General features: G+C 46.8%; 1 protein-coding gene across 6 annotated transcripts; it reads left to right on the top strand.

The window, feature by feature from the left end:
- Positions 1-14,378: 14,378 nt before the first annotated feature.
- LOC123097649 (pentatricopeptide repeat-containing protein At1g05750, chloroplastic) lies at positions 14,379-19,666 on the top strand. 6 transcript variants are annotated; one of them, XM_044519446.1, is made up of 4 exons: positions 14,379-16,495; positions 16,607-16,671; positions 18,235-18,639; positions 18,813-19,665. In XM_044519446.1, exon 1 carries the CDS (start codon positions 14,487-14,489, stop codon positions 16,428-16,430), a length of 1,944 nt encoding a protein of 647 aa, XP_044375381.1. In that variant the 5' UTR covers positions 14,379-14,486; the 3' UTR covers positions 16,431-16,495; positions 16,607-16,671; positions 18,235-18,639; positions 18,813-19,665. The 6 variants fall into 6 exon arrangements, with proteins under 6 accessions (XP_044375381.1, XP_044375378.1, XP_044375382.1 ...); XM_044519443.1 differs by having other exon boundaries at positions 16,607-18,639; positions 18,813-19,666; XM_044519447.1 differs by having other exon boundaries at positions 14,379-18,639; positions 18,813-19,050; positions 19,129-19,666.
- The last annotated feature ends 1,036 nt before the right edge of the window (positions 19,667-20,702 follow it).

The following is a 20,702-nucleotide window of genomic DNA, read 5'->3' as shown; positions in this document are numbered from 1 at the left end:
TCCAAGCCGTGGCTTGATAGCCTATTACAAGTGTAGATTCTTTGTTCATTGTGAAGCAAAGAATCCCCAAGCAATATTTTGAGCTGTGCTCAGTGGGTGCCTATGTTTGAGTTGTGCTTTTGCAACACTCTCTTTGGCCCCTAAGTAATTTTCTTTTGGCCTTGAGCCAATCAAGAGGTGTAGCTATGGTTCGATAGCTATGGTTCAAATACGACCAAGCCCCCAAGTGTTTTGTAAGAGTGGCATATAAGCCGGATTGAAGGGTAATCATAGCTTCGCTTCAATAAGCCAGGAGCCCCCATGTGATCAATAATATGATAAGCCAATAAGGCAGGATACCCATGTTTGAACCGCGCATCATGGCAACAGGTCCTCTTCGGCAACCTTTAACTTTTTGCAAGAGATAAATTCTTCTTGAATCGGGATTTTGAACCGGATATTGAGAGCGTCAGAGCTTTGCAAGAGATATTTTCCTCTTAAACCGGATTTGAACTAGATACTAAGAGCTTCAGCGCTGTGTGGGAGACGGGGTTTTCATTAAACTGGACTATAAACCGGAAGCATCATTGTGAGCCGGAATATTTCCGACGACCTTTAAACTTTCATCAATATAACAGTAGCCTCCGGGACCGGGTTATCTTTCCCTTCAACATCCTGGGGCACTTAAATTTGCTGAAACTGGCAAGACTTGCTGAGTCATATCATGGTAGCCCCCGAGTCTTAAGATGACTCAAGGAGTTGTCTTGAGATTCTCCGTACTTGACCATAGCAGAAGGTATATATCATTGGTGTTGATAATCGCGATGTAAATCCACAGAAGGTTGAGGTGACTGCGGCGGGTTATAAATGATCCTGTATGAGCCGTGTCAGCAACTCAGCCAATGGTTCCTTCCAACTGGCTGTTTGAAGTTAACCAAATTGTAGTGGCAGCGATTTGTGCGCATGTCCATTGAGCCATCCACCGCAAACGGCGGCTGATGATAATTTGCCTCCAATTTGTTGGAAGAAAACCGGGCTACCCAAGCAACGACTTGCTCATACTCAATAGACAGCTCATGCAGACAGGTGCGGCCCGATGTGTTGATGTAGACCAGGCCTCGGGGGCGGCGATTTGCGCACATCCATTGACAACGAGCAGACGCGATCCCAGCAAGCCGATGTGGACCGGACCGCAAGGGCAGCAGCTTGTGTGCATCCATTCATCATATGATATGTCCCGGATTATCCCCACGCGGAATATTATCAATCTGTGCTCCATATCCGTGGTATAAACCACATTTGTAATGAATAATGGTCCTGTATATAAAAATATACAAATCAAAGTAATTTGTCCTTTGATAGAAATAATATGTGTTAATAAAACAAATTTTAGATGGATATCACCTGATGTTTGCAGATGGCAAACGACTTTGGATGACCCGGAGGCAAACCTAAGAAACAGGCACAGCGGTTCAGCGCGCCGCGAGCTCGTGTAATGAGGTGAAGGCGCGGCCGGTTCAGAGCAGCGCGTTGACTCGGGGTAGTGTCTTAGAGCAGGGGCCAGGGCGGCTCAGCAGGCACACGAGCCGACGACGGTCGCAGGGGCCCATCAAAGGCGTCGGCGGCTTAATGAGATCACGTCGGAGGAGTGCGCGAGGCCGGTGCAACTTGCGGTGACGTCGGCAGAGGCCACGAGAGGTGACGACGGATTAGCGCGTCTGCGGATGAAGCGGCATGATGCTACGAATGCCATGACAGCCGCGGCAATCTTGGCAAGGCCGCGAAAATAGCACAGGCGACCCCCAGGCGACCCGTGGCAGTTGACGCAGGTGGTTCAACACCGAGGCGCGACCCGACGGTAGACGCGGCTGACGGCAAAGGTGAATCGGCGACAGCAGGGCCGGCTTGCGGTGAGCGGAGGCGGCAGGAGCAGTGGAGGTGCCCCGGGGCGTCTTCAGCGTCCGGTTGAGCGAGGCGAGCAGGGCCTACTTGCGAGGCGCGGCGACTTGAGGGCAGTGGCAGTTTGAAGCAATGAGGCCGCGGCCGACTCTGAGACGTTCTGGTGACGGGTCACAGCGAGGCTGAAGCGGCAAGCACTGGTGAGGAAGAGGCAACTCTTGGAGGCAACGGCGGCCTGGTATGTAAGTGTGATGACAGCGACAAGATGAATGGCAGTTCAACTTGGAAACAGGGTGGCTCATAACAAGGCCTCGGCGGTTCAACGCCCGGTCCATGCGGCAGACAGGTGGGCAGCCAAACCCCCGGTGTACACTTTGACATTGGAGAAACAAAAGTAATGCCTGGCAACACCAATTGGAGAGCGGCGACGGTTTAGAACGGCAGCAACGCGCGGTGTAACCCGGCCACGGAGGCAACGGCGGACGGCAAGGCAAAACCAGAGCAGAAGCAAACATGAGCAGGTTCTCTTCTTCTTCTAGATGAACATGAGCAGATTCTGATGGTTTGCTGGTGTTGTGAATCGGCCGTGACAGCCGGATTGACAGCGGTGGCGGCCCAAAGGCGGAGGTAGGTCACAGCCGCGGAAAACCGATGAAGGCGACGGCGGCTCGACAGTGGAAACGAGGCGACGGCTCGGTCATGATTCAAACGACGACGGTTTGGCATCCGGCCAAGAGCTAGCGGAGCGGGTCCGGTCAGCGCTTGATTGGAAACGGCTCAGGGTCGTCGTAAACCGGCCTGCGGCTCAGAACATAGTTGGAGAAAGCGAAGCAGAGCAGGGCCAGGGCGGCTCAGCACCGGGGGTGACTCAACAGCACCCAAGGGCCCGTGGTTGAGGAACGCTAGTGAAGCAGAACCGCCACAAAGAAAAACGAGATGGCCGTGGTAACTTAGCAGAGTGCAGCCAGACGGCTCAGCAGTCCTCAGTATGGATGGAGCGGATTTGGGTGGCAGGTGACTCCATAGAAGCTGGTCGATCAGGGCGAGTGACAGCAGCGGCGACTCAAGACCGGTTGGTGCGGGGGGACGACTGGACGACGACTCGCAGGGTTCAGCGGCCCGACGCGGTGGCGGGTTGCAACGACGGGTGAGGCCGCGAAGCAGAAGCGGCTCGATGCAGTCCTCCCGGGTCGGGGACGTATCCAGCACTTGATGTGAAGGTAGCGGCTCGGCAATTCACCATAGGGTCGTGAAGGCGGCTCCGGGCACGGCCGTTTTGACGCGTCGGCCACGGCAGAGGAGGCCCAATGCGAAGACGAGCCCGGTTCGATGCGGGCGGCGCCAGCCGGTGACTGATACGATTGGGCCGGCCTGCGACAGCCGAGACGGAGTTTAACCCGGAGCAGAGAGGCAGGCCGGCGGCGGGTCTCGACAGCGTCTCGACGGTTTAGCACGAGGCTGTGGGGGCGCAGCTATGGATGCCCCAAGGTCGGCTCAGCTGATTGCCACGGCGGCTCGTGCGGTTGCCGGGCGTAACAAAGACGGGACCAGGCGGATGACAGCGGCAGCGGTTTAGAGTCCGTGGCGGAAACAGATTGCTTGGGAGATTTGGAATAGGCGTGGCGACTCGTGGCACCAAAGCGGATTCGAGGGGAAGACGAGGTTAGCCACGGAGGCATGCAAAGCGCTGTATCCGTCGACCTGGCAAGGGGGAGGCAGACCTGCTCGAGGCGTGGCGGTTTAAACTGAAACGTAATGAGTGCATCCGCGAGACGGCTGTTAGTGGCGGTGGGCCCTCTCATGGAGACCCGACGAGGTGCCGGCGGTTTATGGCAGCGGCGATTCATAGCACAAGCCAATAGCGGAGGCAACCCATGATAGTGGCTTGGAACAACTTGGCCTTATGCATGTTTGATGATTTGCACCCATTGGATTTCGGTGATCCAACTTGAACCAAACGAAACCTTCGAGATCTTCTCTGTTAATCTTGCCAACCGACCGGATACACTCCATTAATCCATAATTTCTGATCTTGATCAAAGTTGATGTAGATCCTTTCAAAACCGACTTTTCTTCCTCGGAAAATTTGCGAACTTCTCGAAACCCTGGGAAAGATCCCTCCAAGAACTCAACACCACCGTGCGCGGGCCCCATGGTGGGTGCCAACTGTCGTAGAATTGTCACGGCAGATGTCCTAGTGTGAGGACTTAGTAGTGAGGCCAACGCATCTATGTGGTAGCTTGAGAGGGGTTGAGCGGAATCGAGAGACGCAACACAAGACAAGGGTTTAGACAGCTTCGGGCCCCGGGAAACATCATCCGATAACAACCCTACATGCTGTTTGAGGCTAGGTCTCATTATCATCACGAGGGAGTCGTCGTAAACCGGCTCTCCTAGTTATGTCTAGCCCTAAGATTATCTCTCTCCCCTCTTTGGGGTACCCTGCCCCTCCTTATATATGTTGAAGGGGCGGGTTACATGTAGATCCCAACTCGGATTAAGACTTAAACTATTCTGACTTCTCTTCATGGGCTTCTTAACGTCTTGGGCTTCATAACGTCTTGGGCTTCATAACTCCAGGCGACTCTGTCTGCCGGGTTATGACTGTCAACCAGTTATCACTGTCTGCCGGTTTATGACTGTCAACCAGTTATCACTGTCTGCCAGTTTATGAAGGTCTGCCGGTTTATGATCTGACTTAACACCTGCCGGGTTATCATCTGACTTAACACCTGCCGGGTTATCATCTGACTTAACATCTGCCGGTTTACCGTCTGTCTTAGCCATCTGTCTTAACTGTCTGTCTTAACTGTTTGCCGGTTTACCAAGTCCCGGCCGGGTTATGACTCCGGCCGGGTCATACCGCGGGGTATATCCTTGACAATATTTATTTTTGCATGATCATCAGGAGGTGGGATCCACCTAGGGACACCGGAGCAAAGTGGTGGTATCGCCTAATATTCAAAGCATCTCTAGCATACCCCTTATATTCCACCGAACTATAAAATAACCGCGAGTTTCCAGTTTTGGACAGAAAAAGTAGCCCGAACAGACCTTATATGAAGGAAATATGCCCTAGAGGCAATAATAAAGTTGTTATTTATATTTCCTTATATCATGATAAATGTTTATTATTCATGCTAGAATTGTATTAACCGGAAACTTAGTACATGTGTGAATACATAGACAAACAGAGTGTCACTAGTATGCCTCTACTTGACTAGCTCGTTGAATCAAAGATGGTTAAGTTTCCTAGCCATAGACATGAGTTGTCATTTGATTAACGGGATCACATCATTAGAGAATGATGTGATTGACTTGACCCATTCCGTTAGCTTAGCATTTGATCGTTTAGTATATTGCTATTGCTTTCTTCATGACTTATACATGTTCCTATGACTATGAGATTATGCAACTCCCGAATACCGGAGGAACACTTTGTGTGCTACCAAACGTCACAACATAACAGGGTGATTATAAAGGTGCTCTACATGTGTCTCCGATGGTACTTGTTGAGTTGGCATAGATCGAGATTAGGATTTGTCACTCCGATTGTCGAAGAGGTATCTCTGGGCCCTCTCGGTAATGCACATCACTATAAGCCTTGCAAGCAATGTGACTAATGAGTTAGTTGCGGGGTGATGCATTACGGAACGAGTAAAGAGACTTACCGGTAACGATATTGAAGTAGGTATTGAGATACCGATGATCGAATCTCAGGTAAGTAACATACCGATGACAAAGGGAACAACATATGTTGTTATGCGATTTGATTGATAAAGATCTACATAGAATATGTGGGAGCCAATATGAACATCCAGGTTCCGCTATTGGTTATTGACCGGATACGTGTCTCGGTCATGTCTACATAGTTCTCGAACCCGTAGGGTCCGCACGCTTAATGTTCGGTGACGATCGGTATTATGAGTTTATGTGTTTTGATGTACCAAAGGTAGTTCGGAGTCCCGGATATGATCACGGACATGACGAGGAGTCTCGAAATGGTCGAGACATAAAGATCGATATATTGGATGACTATGTTTGGACATCAGAAAGGTTTCAAGAGAGTTCAGGCATATACAGGAGTACCGGCGGGTTATCAGAACCCCCCGGGGAGTCAATGGGCCTTAATGGGCCATAGTAGAAAGGAGGAGGAGGAGGCCAAGGTGGGGGCACGCCCCCCCAAGCCCAATCCGAATTGGGAGGGGGGGCGGCCCCCCTTTCCTTCTCTCCTTCTCCCCCTTCCTTCCCTCTCCTACTCCAACTTGGGAAGGGGGAATCCTACTCCCACCGGGAGTAGGACTCCCCCCTTGGGCGCGCCTAGGAGGCCGGCCCTCTCCTCCTCCTCCCCTCCTTTATATACGGCGGAGGGGGCACCCCATAGAGACACACAAGTTGATCATTGATCTCTTAGCCGTGTGCGGTGCCCCCTCCACCATAATCCACCTCGGTCATATCGTCGTAGTGCTTAGGCAAAGCCCTGCGCTGGTAGCTTCATCATCACTGTCATCACGCCGTCGTGCTGACGAAGCTCTCGCTCGACACTCTGCTAGATCGTGAGTTCGTGGGACGTCACCGAGCCAAACGTGTGCAGATCACGGAGGTACCGTACTTTTGGTGCTAGGATCGGTCGATCGTGAAGACGTACGACTACATCAACCGCGTTGTCATAACGCTTCCGCTTACGGTCTACGAGGGTACATGGACTACACTCCCCTCTCGTTGCTATGCATCACCATGATCTTGCGTGTGCGTAGGAAAATTTTGAAATTACTACGTTCCCCAACAGTGGCATCCGAGCCAAGTTTATGCGTAGATGTTATATGCATGAGTAGAACACAAGTGAGTTGTGGGCGATAATAGTCATACTGCTTACCAGCATGTCATAATTTGACTTGGCGGTATTGTTGGATGAAGCGGTCCGGACCGACATTACGCGTACGCTTACGCGAGACTGGTTCTACCGACGTGCTTCACACACAGGTGTCTGGCGGGTGTCAGTTTCTCCAACTTTAGTTGAATCGAGTGTGGCTACGCCCGGTCCTTGTTGAAGGTTAAAACAGCACATACTTGATGAAAAATCGTTGTGGTTTTGATGCGTAGGTAAGAACGGTTCTTGCTCAGCCCGTAGCAGCCACGTAAAACTTGCAACAACAAAGTAGAGGACGTCTAACTTATTTTTGCAGGGCATGTTGTGATGTGATATGGTCAAGACATGATGCTAAATTTTATTGTATGAGATGATCATGTTTTGTAACGAAGTTATCGGCAACTGGCAGGATCCATATGGTTGTCGCTTTATTGTATGAAATGCAATCGCCATGTAATTGCTTTACTTTATCACTAAGCGGTAGCGATAGTCGTAGAAGCAATAGTTGGCGAGATGACAACGATGCTACGATGGAGATCAAGGTGTCGCGCCGGTGACGATGGTGATCATGACGGTGCTTTGGAGATGGAGATCAAAGGCACAAGATGATGATGGCCATATCATATCACTTATATTGATTGCATGTGATGTTTATCCTTTATGCATCTTATTTTGCTTATTTTGACGGTAGCATTATAAGATGATCTCTCACTAAATTTCAAGGTACAAGTGTTCTCCCTGAGTATGCACCGTTGCGAAAGTTCGTCGTGTCGAGACACCACGTGATGATCGGGTGTGATAAGCTCTACGTTCACATACAACGGGTGCAAGCCAGTTTTGCACACGCAGAATACTCGGGTTAAACTTGACGAGCCTAGCATATGCATATATGGCCTCGGAACACAAAGACCGAAAGGTCGAGCGTGAATCATATAGTAGATATGATCAACATAGTGATGTTCACCATTGAAAACTGCTCCATCTCACGTGATGATCGGACATGGTTTAGTTGATATGGATCACGTGATCACTTAGATGATTAGAGGGATGTCTATCTAAGTAGGAGTTCTTTAGTAATATGATTAATTGAACTTTAATTTATCATGAACTTAGTACCTGATAGTATTTTGCATGTCTATGTTGTTGTATATAGATGGCCCGTGTTGTTGTTCCGTTGAATTTTAATGCGTTCCTAGAGAATGCTAAGTTGAAATATGATGGTAGCAACTACACGGACTGGGTCCATAACTTGAGGATTATCCTCATTGTTGCATAGAAGAATTACATCCTGGAAGCACCGCTAGGTGCCAAACCCGCTGCAGGAGCAACGCCAGATGTTATGAACGTCTGGCAGAGCAAAGCTGATGACTACTCGACAGTTCAGTGTGCCATGCTTTACGGCTTAGAATCGGGACTTCAACGACGTTTTGAACGTCATGGAGCATATGATATGTTCCAGGAGTTGAAGTTAATATTTCAAGCAAATGCCCGGATTGAGAGATATGAAGTCTCCAATAAGTTCTACAACTGCAAGATGGAGGAGAATAGTTCTGTCAGTGAGCATATACTCAAAATGTCTGGGTATAACAATCACTTGATTCAACTGGGAGTTAATCTTCCTGATGATAGTGTCATTGACAGAATTCTTCAATCACTTCCACCAAGCTACAAGAGCTTCGTGATGAACTATAACATGCAAGGGATGGATAAGACAATTCCCGAGCTCTTCGCAATGCTAAAGGCTGCGGAGGTAGAAATCAAGAAGGAGCATCAAGTGTTGATGGTCAACAAGACCACCAGTTTCAAGAAAAAGGGTAAAGGGAAGAAGGGAAACTTCAAGAAGAACGGCAAGAAAGTTGCTGCTCAAGTGAAGAAACCCAAGTCTGGACCTAAGCCTGAGAGTGAGTGCTTCTACTGCAAAGGGACTGGTCACTGGAAGCGGAACTGCCCCAAGTATTTGGTAGATAAGAAGGATGGCAAGGTGAACAAAGGTATATGTGATATACATGTTATTGATGTGTACCTTACTAATGCTCGCAGTAGTACCTGGGTATTTGATACTGGTTCTGTTGCTAATATTTGCAACTCGAAACAGGGACTACAGATTAAGCGGAGATTGGCTAAGGACGAGGTGACGGTGCGTCTGGGAAATGGTTCCAAAGTCGATGTGATCGCGGTCAGCACGCTACCTCTACATCTACCTTCGGGATTAGTTTTAGACCTGAATAATTGTTATTTGGTGCCAGCGTTGAGCATGGACATTATATCTAGATCTTGTTTGATGTGAGACGGTTATTCATTTAAATCAGAGAATAATGGTTGTTCTATTTATATGAATAATATCTTTTATGGTCATGCACCCTTGAAGAGTGGTCTATTTTTGTTGAATCTTGATAGTAGTGACACACATATTCATAATATTGAAGCCAAAAGATGCAAAGTTGATAATGATAGTGCAACTTATTTGTGGCACTGCCATTTGGGTCATATTGGTGTAAAGAGCATGAAGAAACTCCATTCTGATGGTCTTTTGGAATCACTTGATTATGAATCACTTGGTACTTGCGAACCATGCCTCATGGGCAAGATGACTAAAACTCCGTTCTCCGGAACAATGGAGCGAGCAACAGATTTGTTGGAAATCATACATACTGATGTATGTGGTCCGATGAATGTTGAGGCTCGCGGCGGGTATCGTTATTTTCTCACCTTCATAGATGATTTGAGCAGATATGGGTATATCTACTTGATGAAACATAAGTCTGAAACATTTGAAAAGTTCAAAGAATTTCAGAGTGAAGTGGAAAATCATCGTAACAAAAAAATAAAGTTTCTACGATCTGATCGTGGAGGAGAATATTTGAGTTACGAGTTTGGTCTTCATTTGAAACAATGTCACAACTCACGCCACCCGGAACACCACAGCGTAATGGTGTGTCCGAATGTCGTAATCGTACTTTACTAGATATGGTGCGATCTATGATGTCTCTTACTGATTTACCGCTATCGTTTTGGGGTTATGCTTTAGAGACGGCTGCATTCACGTTAAATAGGGAACCATCTAAATCCGTTGAGACGACACCTTATGAACTGTGGTTTGGCAAGAAACCAAAGTTGTCGTTTCTTAAAGTTTGGGGCTGTGATGCTTATATGAAAAAGCTTCAACCTGATAAGCTCGAATCCAAATCGGAGAAATGTGTCTTCATAGGATACCCAAAGGAGACTGTTGGGTACACCTTCTATCACAGATCCGAAGGCAAGACATTCGTTGCTAAGAATGGATCCTTTCTAGAGAAGGAGTTTCTCTCGAAAGAAGTGAGTGGGAGCAAAGTAGAACTTGATGAGGTAACTGTACCTGCTCCTTATTGGAAAGTAGTTCATCACATAAATCTGTTCATGTGACTCCTACACCAATTAGTGAGGAAGCTAATGATAATGATCATGTAACTTCAGATCAAGTTACTACCAAACCTCGTAGGTCAGCCAGAGTAAGATCCGGACCAGAGTGGTACGGTAATCCTATTCTGGAGGTCATGTTACTTGACCATGACGAACCTACGAACTATGAGGAAGCGACGATGAGCCCAGATTCCGCGAAATGGCTTGAGGCCATGAAATCTGAGATGGGATCCATGCATGAGAACAAAGTGTGGACTTTGGTTGACTTGCCCGATGATCGGCAAGCCATCGAGAATAAATGGATCTTCAAGAAGAAGACTGACGCTGACGGTAATGTTACTATCTACAAAGCTCGACTTGTTGCGAAAGGTTTTCGACAAGTTCAAGGAGTTGACTACGATGAGACCTTCTCACCCGTAGGGATGCATAAGTATGTCCGAATCATGTTAGCAATTGCTACATTTTATGACTATGAAATTTGGCAAATGGATATAAAGACTGCATTCCTGAATGGATTTCTGGAAGAAGGGTTGTATATGATGCAACTTGAAGGTTTTATCGATCAAAGGATGCTAACAAAGTGTGCAAGCTCTAGCGATCCATTTATGGACCGGTGCAAGCATCTCGGAGTTGGAATAAACGTTTTGATAGTGTGATCAAAGCATATGGTTTTATACAGACTTTTGGAGAAGCCTGCATTTACAAGAAAGTGACGGGAGCTCTGTAGCAAATCTAATATTATATGTGGATGACATATTGTTGATTGGAAATGATATAGAATTTCTGGATAGCATAAAAGGATACTTGAACAAGAGTTTTTCAATGAAAGACCTCGGTGAAGCTGCTTATATATTAGGCATCAAGATCTATAGAGATAGATCGAGACACTTAATTGGACTTTCACAAAGCACATACCTTGATAAAGTTTTGAAGAAGTTCAAAATGGATCAAGCAAAGAAAGGGTTCTTGCCTGTGTTACAAGGTGTGAAGTTGAGTCAGACTCAATGCCCGACCACTGCAGAAGATAGAGAGAAAATGAAAGGTGTTCCCTATGCTTCAGCCATAGGCTCTATCATGTATGCAATTTTGTGTACCAGACCTGATGTGTGCCTTGCTATTAGTTTAGCAGGGAGGTACCAAAGTAATCCAGGAGTGGATCACTGGACAATGGTCAAGAACATCCTGAAATACCTGAAAAGGACTAAGGATATGTTTCTCGTTTATGGAGGTGACAAAGAGCTCGTCGTAAATGGTTACGTCGATGCAAGCTTTGACACTGATATGGATGACTCTAAGTCACAAACCGGATATGTGTTTATATGGAACGGTGGAGCTGTCAGTTGGAGCAGTTCTAAGAAAAGCGTCATGGCGGGATCTACATGTGAAGCGGAGTACATAGCTGCTTCGGAAGCAGCAAATGAAGGAGTCTGGATGAAGGAGTTCATATCCGATCTAGGTGTCATACCTAGTGCATCGGGTCCAATGAAAATCTTTGTGACAATCCTGGTGCAATTGCCTTGGCAAAGGAATCCAGATTTCACAAGAGAACCAAGCACATCAAAAGACTCTTCAATTCCATCCGCGATCAAGTCAAGGAGGGAGACATAGAGATTTGCAAGATACATACGGATCTGAATGTTGCAGACCCGTTGACTAAGCCTCTCTCACGAGCAAAACATGATCAGCACCAAGACTCCATGGGTGTTAGAATCATTACTGTGTAATCTAGATTATTGACTCTAGTGCAAGTGGGAGACTGAAGGAAATATGCCCTAGAGGCAATAATAAAGTTGTTATTTATATTTCCTTATATCATGATAAATGTTTATTATTCATGCTAGAATTGTATTAACCGGAAACTTAGTACATGTGTGAATACATAGACAAACAGAGTGTCACTAGTATGCCTCTACTTGACTAGCTCGTTGAATCAAAGATGGTTAAGTTTTCTAGCCATAGACATGAGTTGTCATTTGATTAACGGGATCACATCATTAGAGAATGATGTGATTGACTTGACCCATTCCGTTAGCTTAGCATTTGATCGTTTAGTATATTGCTATTGCTTTCTTCATGACTTATACATGTTCCTATGACTATAAAGGTGCTCTACAGGTGTCTCCCGAATACCGGAGGAACACTTTGTGTGCTACCAAACGTTACAACGTAACTGGGTGATTATAAAGGTGCTCTACAGGTGTCTCCGATGGTACTTGTTGAGTTGGCATAGATCGAGATTAGGATTTGTCACTCCGATTGTCGGAGAGGTATCTCTGGGCCCTCTCGGTAATGCACATCACTATAAGCCTTGCAAGCAATGTGACTAATGAGTTAGTTGCGGGATGATGCATTACGGAACGAGTAAAGAGACTTACTGGTAACGAGATTGAACGGATACGTGTCTCGGTCATGTCTACATAGTTCTCGAACCCGTAGGGTCCGCACGCTTAACGTTCGGTGACGATCAGTATTATGAGTTTATGTGTTTTGATGTACCGAAGGTAGTTCGGAGTCCCGGATATGATCACGGACATGACGAGGAGTCTCGAAATGGTCGAGACATAAAGATCGATATATTGGATGACTATGTTTGGACATCGGAAAGGTTTCGAGAGAGTTTGCGCATATACCGGAGTACCGGGGGGTTACCAGAACCCCCCGGGGAGTCAATGGGCCTTAATGGGCCATAGTGGAAAGGAGGAGGAGGCGGCCATGGTGCCCCCCCCAAGCCCAATCCGAATTGGGAGGGGGGCCGGCCCCCCTTTCCTTCTCTCCTTCTCCCCCTTCCTTCCCTCTCCTACTCCAACTTGGGAAGGGGGAATCCTACTCCCACCGGGAGTAGCACTCCCCCCTTGGGCGCACCTAGGAGGTCGGCCCTCTCCTCCTCCTCCCCTCCTTTATATACGGGGGAGGGGGCACCCCATAGAGACATACAAGTTGATCATTGATCTCTTAGCCATGTGCGGTGCCCCCTCCACCATCATCCACCTCGGTCATATCGTCGTAGTGCTTAGGCAAAGCCCTGCGTCGGTAGCTTCATCATCACCGTCATCACGCCGTCGTGCTGACGAAGCTCTCCCTCGACACTCTGCTGGATCGTGAGTTCGTGGGACGTCACCGAGCCGAACGTGTGCAGATCGCGGAGGTACCGTACTTTCGGTGCTAGGATCGGTCGATCGTGAAGACGTACGACTACATCAACCGCGTTGTCATAACGCTTCCGCTTACGGTCTACGAGGGTACGTGGACTACACTCTCCCCTCTCGTTGCTATGCATCACCATGATCTTGCGCGTGCGTAAGAAAATTTTGAAATTACTACGTTCCCCAACATTATACACCTTCGATCTTTTAATTTTTTAAGGGTTGCGGTAAAAAGCTCCTCCCGATCTGCAAAAACACGGTTTCCGTGCCCGCTTCTACGGTGCCCTGTATCGGAAGAAAGCAGTTGGCGGGAGCCCAACTGCCACGGAAACATCGTCATGACCCGTCCGCGTTCGCCGTCTGCGCTGCTCCAGACGTCGGCCACCCGCCCGCGTCTCTCTCGGCGACGGGATGGGTGCTAGCTAGCTACGGCGACGTCGACAACTCCTGGAGTAGATAGCTAGTTCGAATCGATTCGATGGGAGCTAGCTAGCTAGTTCGCTCATGAAGCAGTTACGACGACAACTCCTGGATCGATTTGACGCCGTCCTGGACGTCAGCGGCTTCGTGCGAGCCGTCCTAGACGCTGGCGACTCCGTATTTGGCCGCTTTGTGGGTTGTCTGCCGGCTTCGTAGGAGTGAGCTAGCTGATCATGGACACGGGCGAGAGAAAGAAGAAGACGTGAGGAAAAATAAAAACGAATATTCGGTTTTTTACAGTTTAAATTTGAAGGGTCTATTCGGCCGCAGCTTAAACCGACTCTTAGAACACGTTTTTAGCGAACTGAAAACCGTAGGTCCGCTAGAGATGCTGTCACGCTGGTTGCCCGGAGCAGTCCTGTTTGGTTGGGCTGCAGAGTGCAGCAACACAAACTTGAAAAGAGAAAAAGCGTGCCAAAGAGGAAACAATCGACTGACAAACAAAAATGCTAGAAGTACAGGCTTTTACAGGTTTCTACAGGCTCCTTTCAAACTTTCTAAACACCCCCCCCCCCCCAAATTTTAATGGGATGGGCCCTACCTCTACTAATGACCAATTAAAAACCACCACAACACCCTGTAAACCCCTCATCCCTGTGACATCCTAACATCCTGTACGTGTAGCAAAGCTCACTGACAAATACCGTACGCGAAAAGGAAAGGTTCGAACCTGCAACTGGTGGCGCTGCTTCCCCTTTGCCGCCGTAGCGCCGGCCATGCTCACGGTGTCTCTCCTAGACGCGCAACTCGCTCGGTGCTCCTCCGCGCGCCATCTCCTCCAGATTCACGGCCAGTTCATCGCCTCCGGCCTCCTCGCCGATGCCTTCGCCGCCAGCCGCCTCCTCCTCTTCACCTCCGCTACCCGCCTCCTCCCGCTCCCCGTCCACCATTCGTTCCGCCTCCTCCGACTCGTCCGCTGCCCCAACGCCTTCTCCTGCAACACGCTCCTCAAGGCGGCTCTGCTCGCCGGGACGCCGCACCTCTGCCTACCACTCTACACCTCCCTGCCAGCGTCCCCCGACGCCTACACCCACCCCATCCTCGCCGCCGCCTGCGCCGCCAGGAGGGACGTGAATGAAGGCAGGCAGGTGCACTCACACGCTATCAAGCACGGGTTCGGTGATGATTTGTACCTCAGGAACGGCCTGATGCATATGTACTCTGTTTGCGGCTGCCTCTGGGACGCACGCAGGGTGTTTGACGCAGGTCCCGTGTGGGACGCTGTTTCGTGGAACACCATCCTGGCTGCGTACGTGCATGCTGGGGATGTCGACCAGGCGGTTGGGGTGTTCGCACGGATGCCACAGCGGAATGCCACAGCGGTGAGCTCCATGGTGTCATTGTTTGGGAGGAGGGGTATGGTGGACGAGGCAAGAGGGGTGTTTGACGAGGCCGAGTGCAGGGATATTTTCACGTGGACTGCCATGATTTCTTGCTTTGAGCGGAACAGCATGTTTGCAGAGGCGTTGCACATGTTCTCGTGCATGCGTCGAGAGATGTGGCCTGTGGACGAGGCGCTGATGGTCAGCGTGGTGTCCGCTTGTGCACAGTCGGAGGTGATTCGAAATGGGGAACTATGCCATGGACTGGTTATCAGGGCTGGCCTTTGTTCGCTGCTAAATATTCAGAATGTGCTGATCCACATGTACTCATGTTGCCTGGATGTTGTTGCAGCACGGAGGTTGTTTGACAGCGGTGACTGCTTGGACCAGTTCTCCTGGAACTCAATGATAGCAGGCTATCTAAAGAATGGTCATGTCGAAAATGCAATGACATTGTTCAATGCAATGCCTGACAAGGACAATGTTTCTTGGAGTACAATGATTTCTGGTTGTGTGCAGAATAACCAATCGTCAGATGCACTCGCTGTCTTCGATAACATGCGAGCCCAGGGAGTCAGGCCGGATGAGGTTACTATTGTTAGTGTTATATCTGCATGCACTAATCTGTCTGCTCTGGAGAAAGGAAAGTCGGTGCATGATTATGTAAGGCAAAACAAATGTTACATCACTCTTGTACTTGGGACTAGCCTCATTGACATGTACATGAAGTGTGGATACTTGGAAGCTGCAATGGATGTCTTCAACATAATGGAAGAAAAAGGAGCACCTTGCTGGAATGCTGTCATTGTGGGGTTGGCCATGAACGGCCTTGTGACGAAAGCCCTTGAGATGTTCTCAGAGATGGAAGCATCCGGCACTGCCATCCCGAATGAGATAACTTTCATCGGAGTTTTAAGTGCTTGCAGACATGCTGGCCTAGTTGAGGAGGGCCGCCACTTCTTCAAGTTGATGCAACACAAGTACCGAATTGTGCCGAACATCAGACACTATGGATGCATGGTTGATCTTCTTGGACGTGCTGGATATGTTAAGGAGGCTGAGGATCTGATTGAGAGCATGCCCATGTTACCTGATGTTCCAGCATGGGGTGCATTGCTTGGTGCCTGCTGGAAGCATGGTGAAAATGAGGTTGGAGAAAGGGTGGGCAGGAAGCTTGTCAATCTGGATCCTCGCCATGACGGATTTCACACTATGTTATCTAACATATATGCTAAAGAGGGGATGTGGCAATCAGTAAATGACCTAAGGGACTCCATGAAGCAACGACATGTCCCAAAAGTTTCAGGATATAGTGCCGTTGAAATGTCTCATTCTTGAGATACTAGCAGTTGATCCACCTCAAATGAAAATCTTTAGATAGGTCCAAGTTGAAGCCTTACAAGGTCATGAATGGATCTGTACTTATCTGCGATTTGTGTTTCTGACTTTCTATCATCGTGTGTATTTTGATAAGCCTGTTGTTCACTTCATGTTTCCTCTATCTATGCTTGCAGATTCAAATAAAATATTCACATGGCATCAACGACCAAATTATTAATCTTTTAAACTTTTACCAGAGGTCAGGCAGAACTTCCTTTCCTTCCTTATTTCTTTGCATGATAATCCATCCATCTGGAATACTGAACAGGGAACAACGCACGCCATCGTCAGGGTTTCCTTATTTTTAATTTTTTGTTTGTCGTGAACCATGGTGCAAGCAAATGAATATCTTTCTCAAATGTCAAATGCAATGCTAAACTTACCAGGGTAAGTATAAAAAGAAGATATAACTGGGATCATGATGATGGAAAAAGAAAGGAAGAGCAAAGGTAAATTAACTATGGGGTGGAAAGGTGATACAGAAAAAAGACTTGTAATTCTTTTATCGTCTGAACAACATGTATAAGAAATGCTCAGAAAAAGATTTGTGGGTATTTTTTCTCCATAAAAAGGCTATATCTAGGCTAATTCCTTTCCAAGCTACACATATGTTTATTAGGAAAATATGTTTATTTCACCATCTTCAGAATTGTTACGAAAATGTGATGCCATACTAACATATCTTATTTGTGTTAGAAGAATACAATTCCATTTGGTATCAAGAAATATTTGATTAGGAAGGGAGGTAGAATAAAAGGTATTGGGTATGCAGGTTCTAGTGGTTCTAGTTGAGGTTTACTAATTTCACATAGCTATGGTTAGTTAATAAAGTAATTTCTTAGAACCTTGTAGTTGTAAAGGGAAATGAATTAGAGTCTTATTGACTGATAAAACAAATGTGAGAAGACAATTCACATGTATTGACTTAAAAAAATTCTCATATGCTTGTTGCAAGTGTGAATCATGTGAGTTGCGAGATCAACCTAAACAGAGTCACATTGGACCTACTAAATTATAATTGTAAGACTTGAGGGGACATCAATAAATGACTAAGTGATTGGTCTTTTTACTGTTGGGGGCTTCCCTACGGTTTTCTGGTGAAAAAGAAGACTGACTGGTCTGCTTTTAGACCAACTGAAAATATTGCTGGATACCCACTGTGAGTTCCTGGCACATTACTAGAAAATACGGAACAATTTTGTTTTTTCATACGAGAAGAGATATTATGAAGTAACCATCACAGTCGAGCATGGTTTTTCTTTAGTTTGATCAAGTCCTAGGCTCCTAGGTAGTTACCGTCGGTCTATGCTAAAGGGAAAAGAATAAGTCTCTTTGACCGATAAACAAATGGGGATAATACTATTCACGTTTGTTTGCTTCACAAAAATCTCACATGCTTGTTACAAGAGCTAACATGAACCATGGAAATTGTGAAATCCACACTCACAGTAGACCTGTCTTGAGGGGATATCTGTGCACGACCAAGTTTTTCTGTTTATGAAAAGGAGGGCAGGCCCCCAGCCTCTCCATCGATCGATGCAATCTGTACATGACCAGCTGACCGGTCAATTTTAAAACTGACCGGAAGTGCCACTGGATATCGACTGACGGTTCCTTTTACGTGGCTAGCCTTTTAAGATGAGAAGAGAAAATATGGAACAAGCATCCCATTTCAGCATTTTTTTTGTTTGCTTTGTTAAAGTCCTGGCTAATCAAGGTAATATATGCTAATGGGAAAAATAGTCTCATTGAACAATAACAGAAAAAATGTGTGAAGATGAGGATCGTTTGAGCGGGAGAAATTGCATTATGATGACAGATCTATTTACACGGCCAAAATATCATTATGATGCTGATCCAGATGTATGGTGCAAGTCAACTCTGCCTGCCAGACGTAGAGATCCAAGCCGGAAAATTGGACGATATTCAGTGCCTTAGAAATACATATAGAAATCTCCAACTTGGAGAAACAGAAGACAAGGACTTAGTTGATGCGATTCATGGATATGCTGGCAATGGCATCAAAGAATCTTGAAAGGGTGTCACAAAACAGGACACTATATCATGACATGCAATCCATTGCTATCGGCCAGCCACACGGCTTTGAAGCCACAACTGCTCACAAAGGGAAAATTCAATAATGCGTTCCCATCCACCAATCCAGACGGTAAGAAATTACCACTGCAGTCTTGTTTCAATTATTTCATGAGTCCTCTAGTCCATTGAATGTGAATATTGTTGCTCTTGACATGGTGATTTTTTTGTATACCTCTGACGATGACCATTATATATTTATTTATTTTTTAGGGAAATGACCATTATATATTTACATTTGTACAGGGACAGAACGTTTTTTCCGATTAACATGAGATAGAGGAGACAACAAATACAAGAATCTATACATAATGGACGCAGAGGCCGGGGTGAACGCCGGTGAAGCGTAACGGATAACAGATGGCGATTGGACTGGCACACACGCACACTGCCAATGATCTCCGAACAGAGACTGGATCGTGTTCTCATCAAACCATGACAGGCCTGCGGATGCGCCGGAGCGCGACCATGGCCTAGACCCAGGGTACTTCGTTGTTTACTTGATAAATACAATCGACCGCTCTATGGTGAGGGTAATCCGGAGCGGGTATGATTTCTCCAGGCACGTGAACCATCCAGTCTTCAGTCCAGATGGGCAGAGCATCGCCTTGACATCGGACCTCGCTGTGGTGTCCGCTAATCCAATGTCGCCTCCAATCTTCTTGCACTCGGTGAGGTCCTATTGTGACATCTTCACTGTTGATATCGACCCTGACAACATGGAGAAGAACCAGGATGTGGAGAAGTTTGCCGGCGTCACGCATGACAGATACGAGAACTCCACTCCTGCCTGGTCGGTGTTCTCGACCCATGACCCTCATGCACAGTGGAACCTCCTGGTCATGGAGGAAAGTTACACCCCTTCATACCCGTATGCGCAAATTGACGGATGTGAAAGTTGGCACATGACAGGCCAGATCTGCATCCTGAAAGGGTCTGTTTCTGGCTCGTTTGGGATTAATTGTTTGAGATGTATCTGGAATTTCTGTTTGAATTGCTGTTGGACATTTGCATTTTACACATTTCATCTTGCTGTAATGAGACTTCAGAGTTTTATACGAGGATTCTGAATTGAGTACTCAGACAAGTTTCAGAGAAGTGTTCGTTTTCATCACACAAGTACAAGTGGCCGTAATGATTTATTTACATAGAAAGGGGTTCAGGTTTTCGCGGGGGTGGTTTGCTGGGGTTTGTGGCTCTGGTAGGAGGCAGCAACCATGGATCCTCCCCTTCCTAGGACGTGAGATTATCTGGACGTCAAAGAATCGGGAGGGATGCTTGGTTTTCAGTACACATTTTGTCTTGTTTTTCGTTCTGGTTAGTGTGGTAACAGCGATCTGAGGAAGTACCTGATCTGAGAAAGAAGTTGCCTGCTCTGGAAGCAGGATCCAGTTTGGCTGGGGTTCAAGGATTATTATTTTTTTGTTTGCATAAGAGGCTACCGATAATTTTAGTTGTCATTTTACAACTTTTTTTTTGCGGGAAAATTTTACAACATTTAATTTTCAAAAATTTAAGCAAAGGCCAACAAAACGAGTAGAGAAATACAAAATGTAGTAATCCCTCCGATCATATTACTTGTCGCGGCTTTAATGCAACTTTAGTACAAACTTGTACTAAAGCTGCGATAATTAATTTGAATTAGAGGAAGTACAATTTTACCGCTATCGGTCGACCTCAGCTAAGTTACAAAGCTAAGAATTGCATTCAGAAAGTATACACTAAGAATACAATGAGTTCTTCCTGACCAGAACTACGACAGGTGATAGATACACTAGCAGGTAGTGTGGGGCGGCACGCCGCGCCTCACTGGCATGTCTGGGAATTGTCGAGAACAGCATCGCATGATTTTCTGTTGAACACAACAGATATTGAGTAAATTTGTCAATACAAAGCACAAGAGAGAAAAGGGAGTGAAATATAGAAAACTATTGATAAAAGCTAGATTTCAAGGAAACCCATGGGAATTTGGTTTACTTGACTATATGAAATCCAAACAACTATCGGTAAAAGCAATATTTTAGAGATAACCTATGAGAATTCGTTGTACTCAATTGAAGCAACAACTTGCAAGAGTAAATTTGATGTAAGCAACAACAATTGTAACACATGGTAACCCAGTAGATAGTCACCAAA

The sequence above is a fragment of the Triticum aestivum genome, chromosome 4D, assembly GCF_018294505.1.
Source record: "Triticum aestivum cultivar Chinese Spring chromosome 4D, IWGSC CS RefSeq v2.1, whole genome shotgun sequence".
NCBI classification, from domain to species: Eukaryota; Viridiplantae; Streptophyta; class Magnoliopsida; order Poales; family Poaceae; genus Triticum; species Triticum aestivum.
Note: the sequence above shows the minus strand (reverse complement) of the source record. Positions and strands in the feature narration are given on the sequence as shown.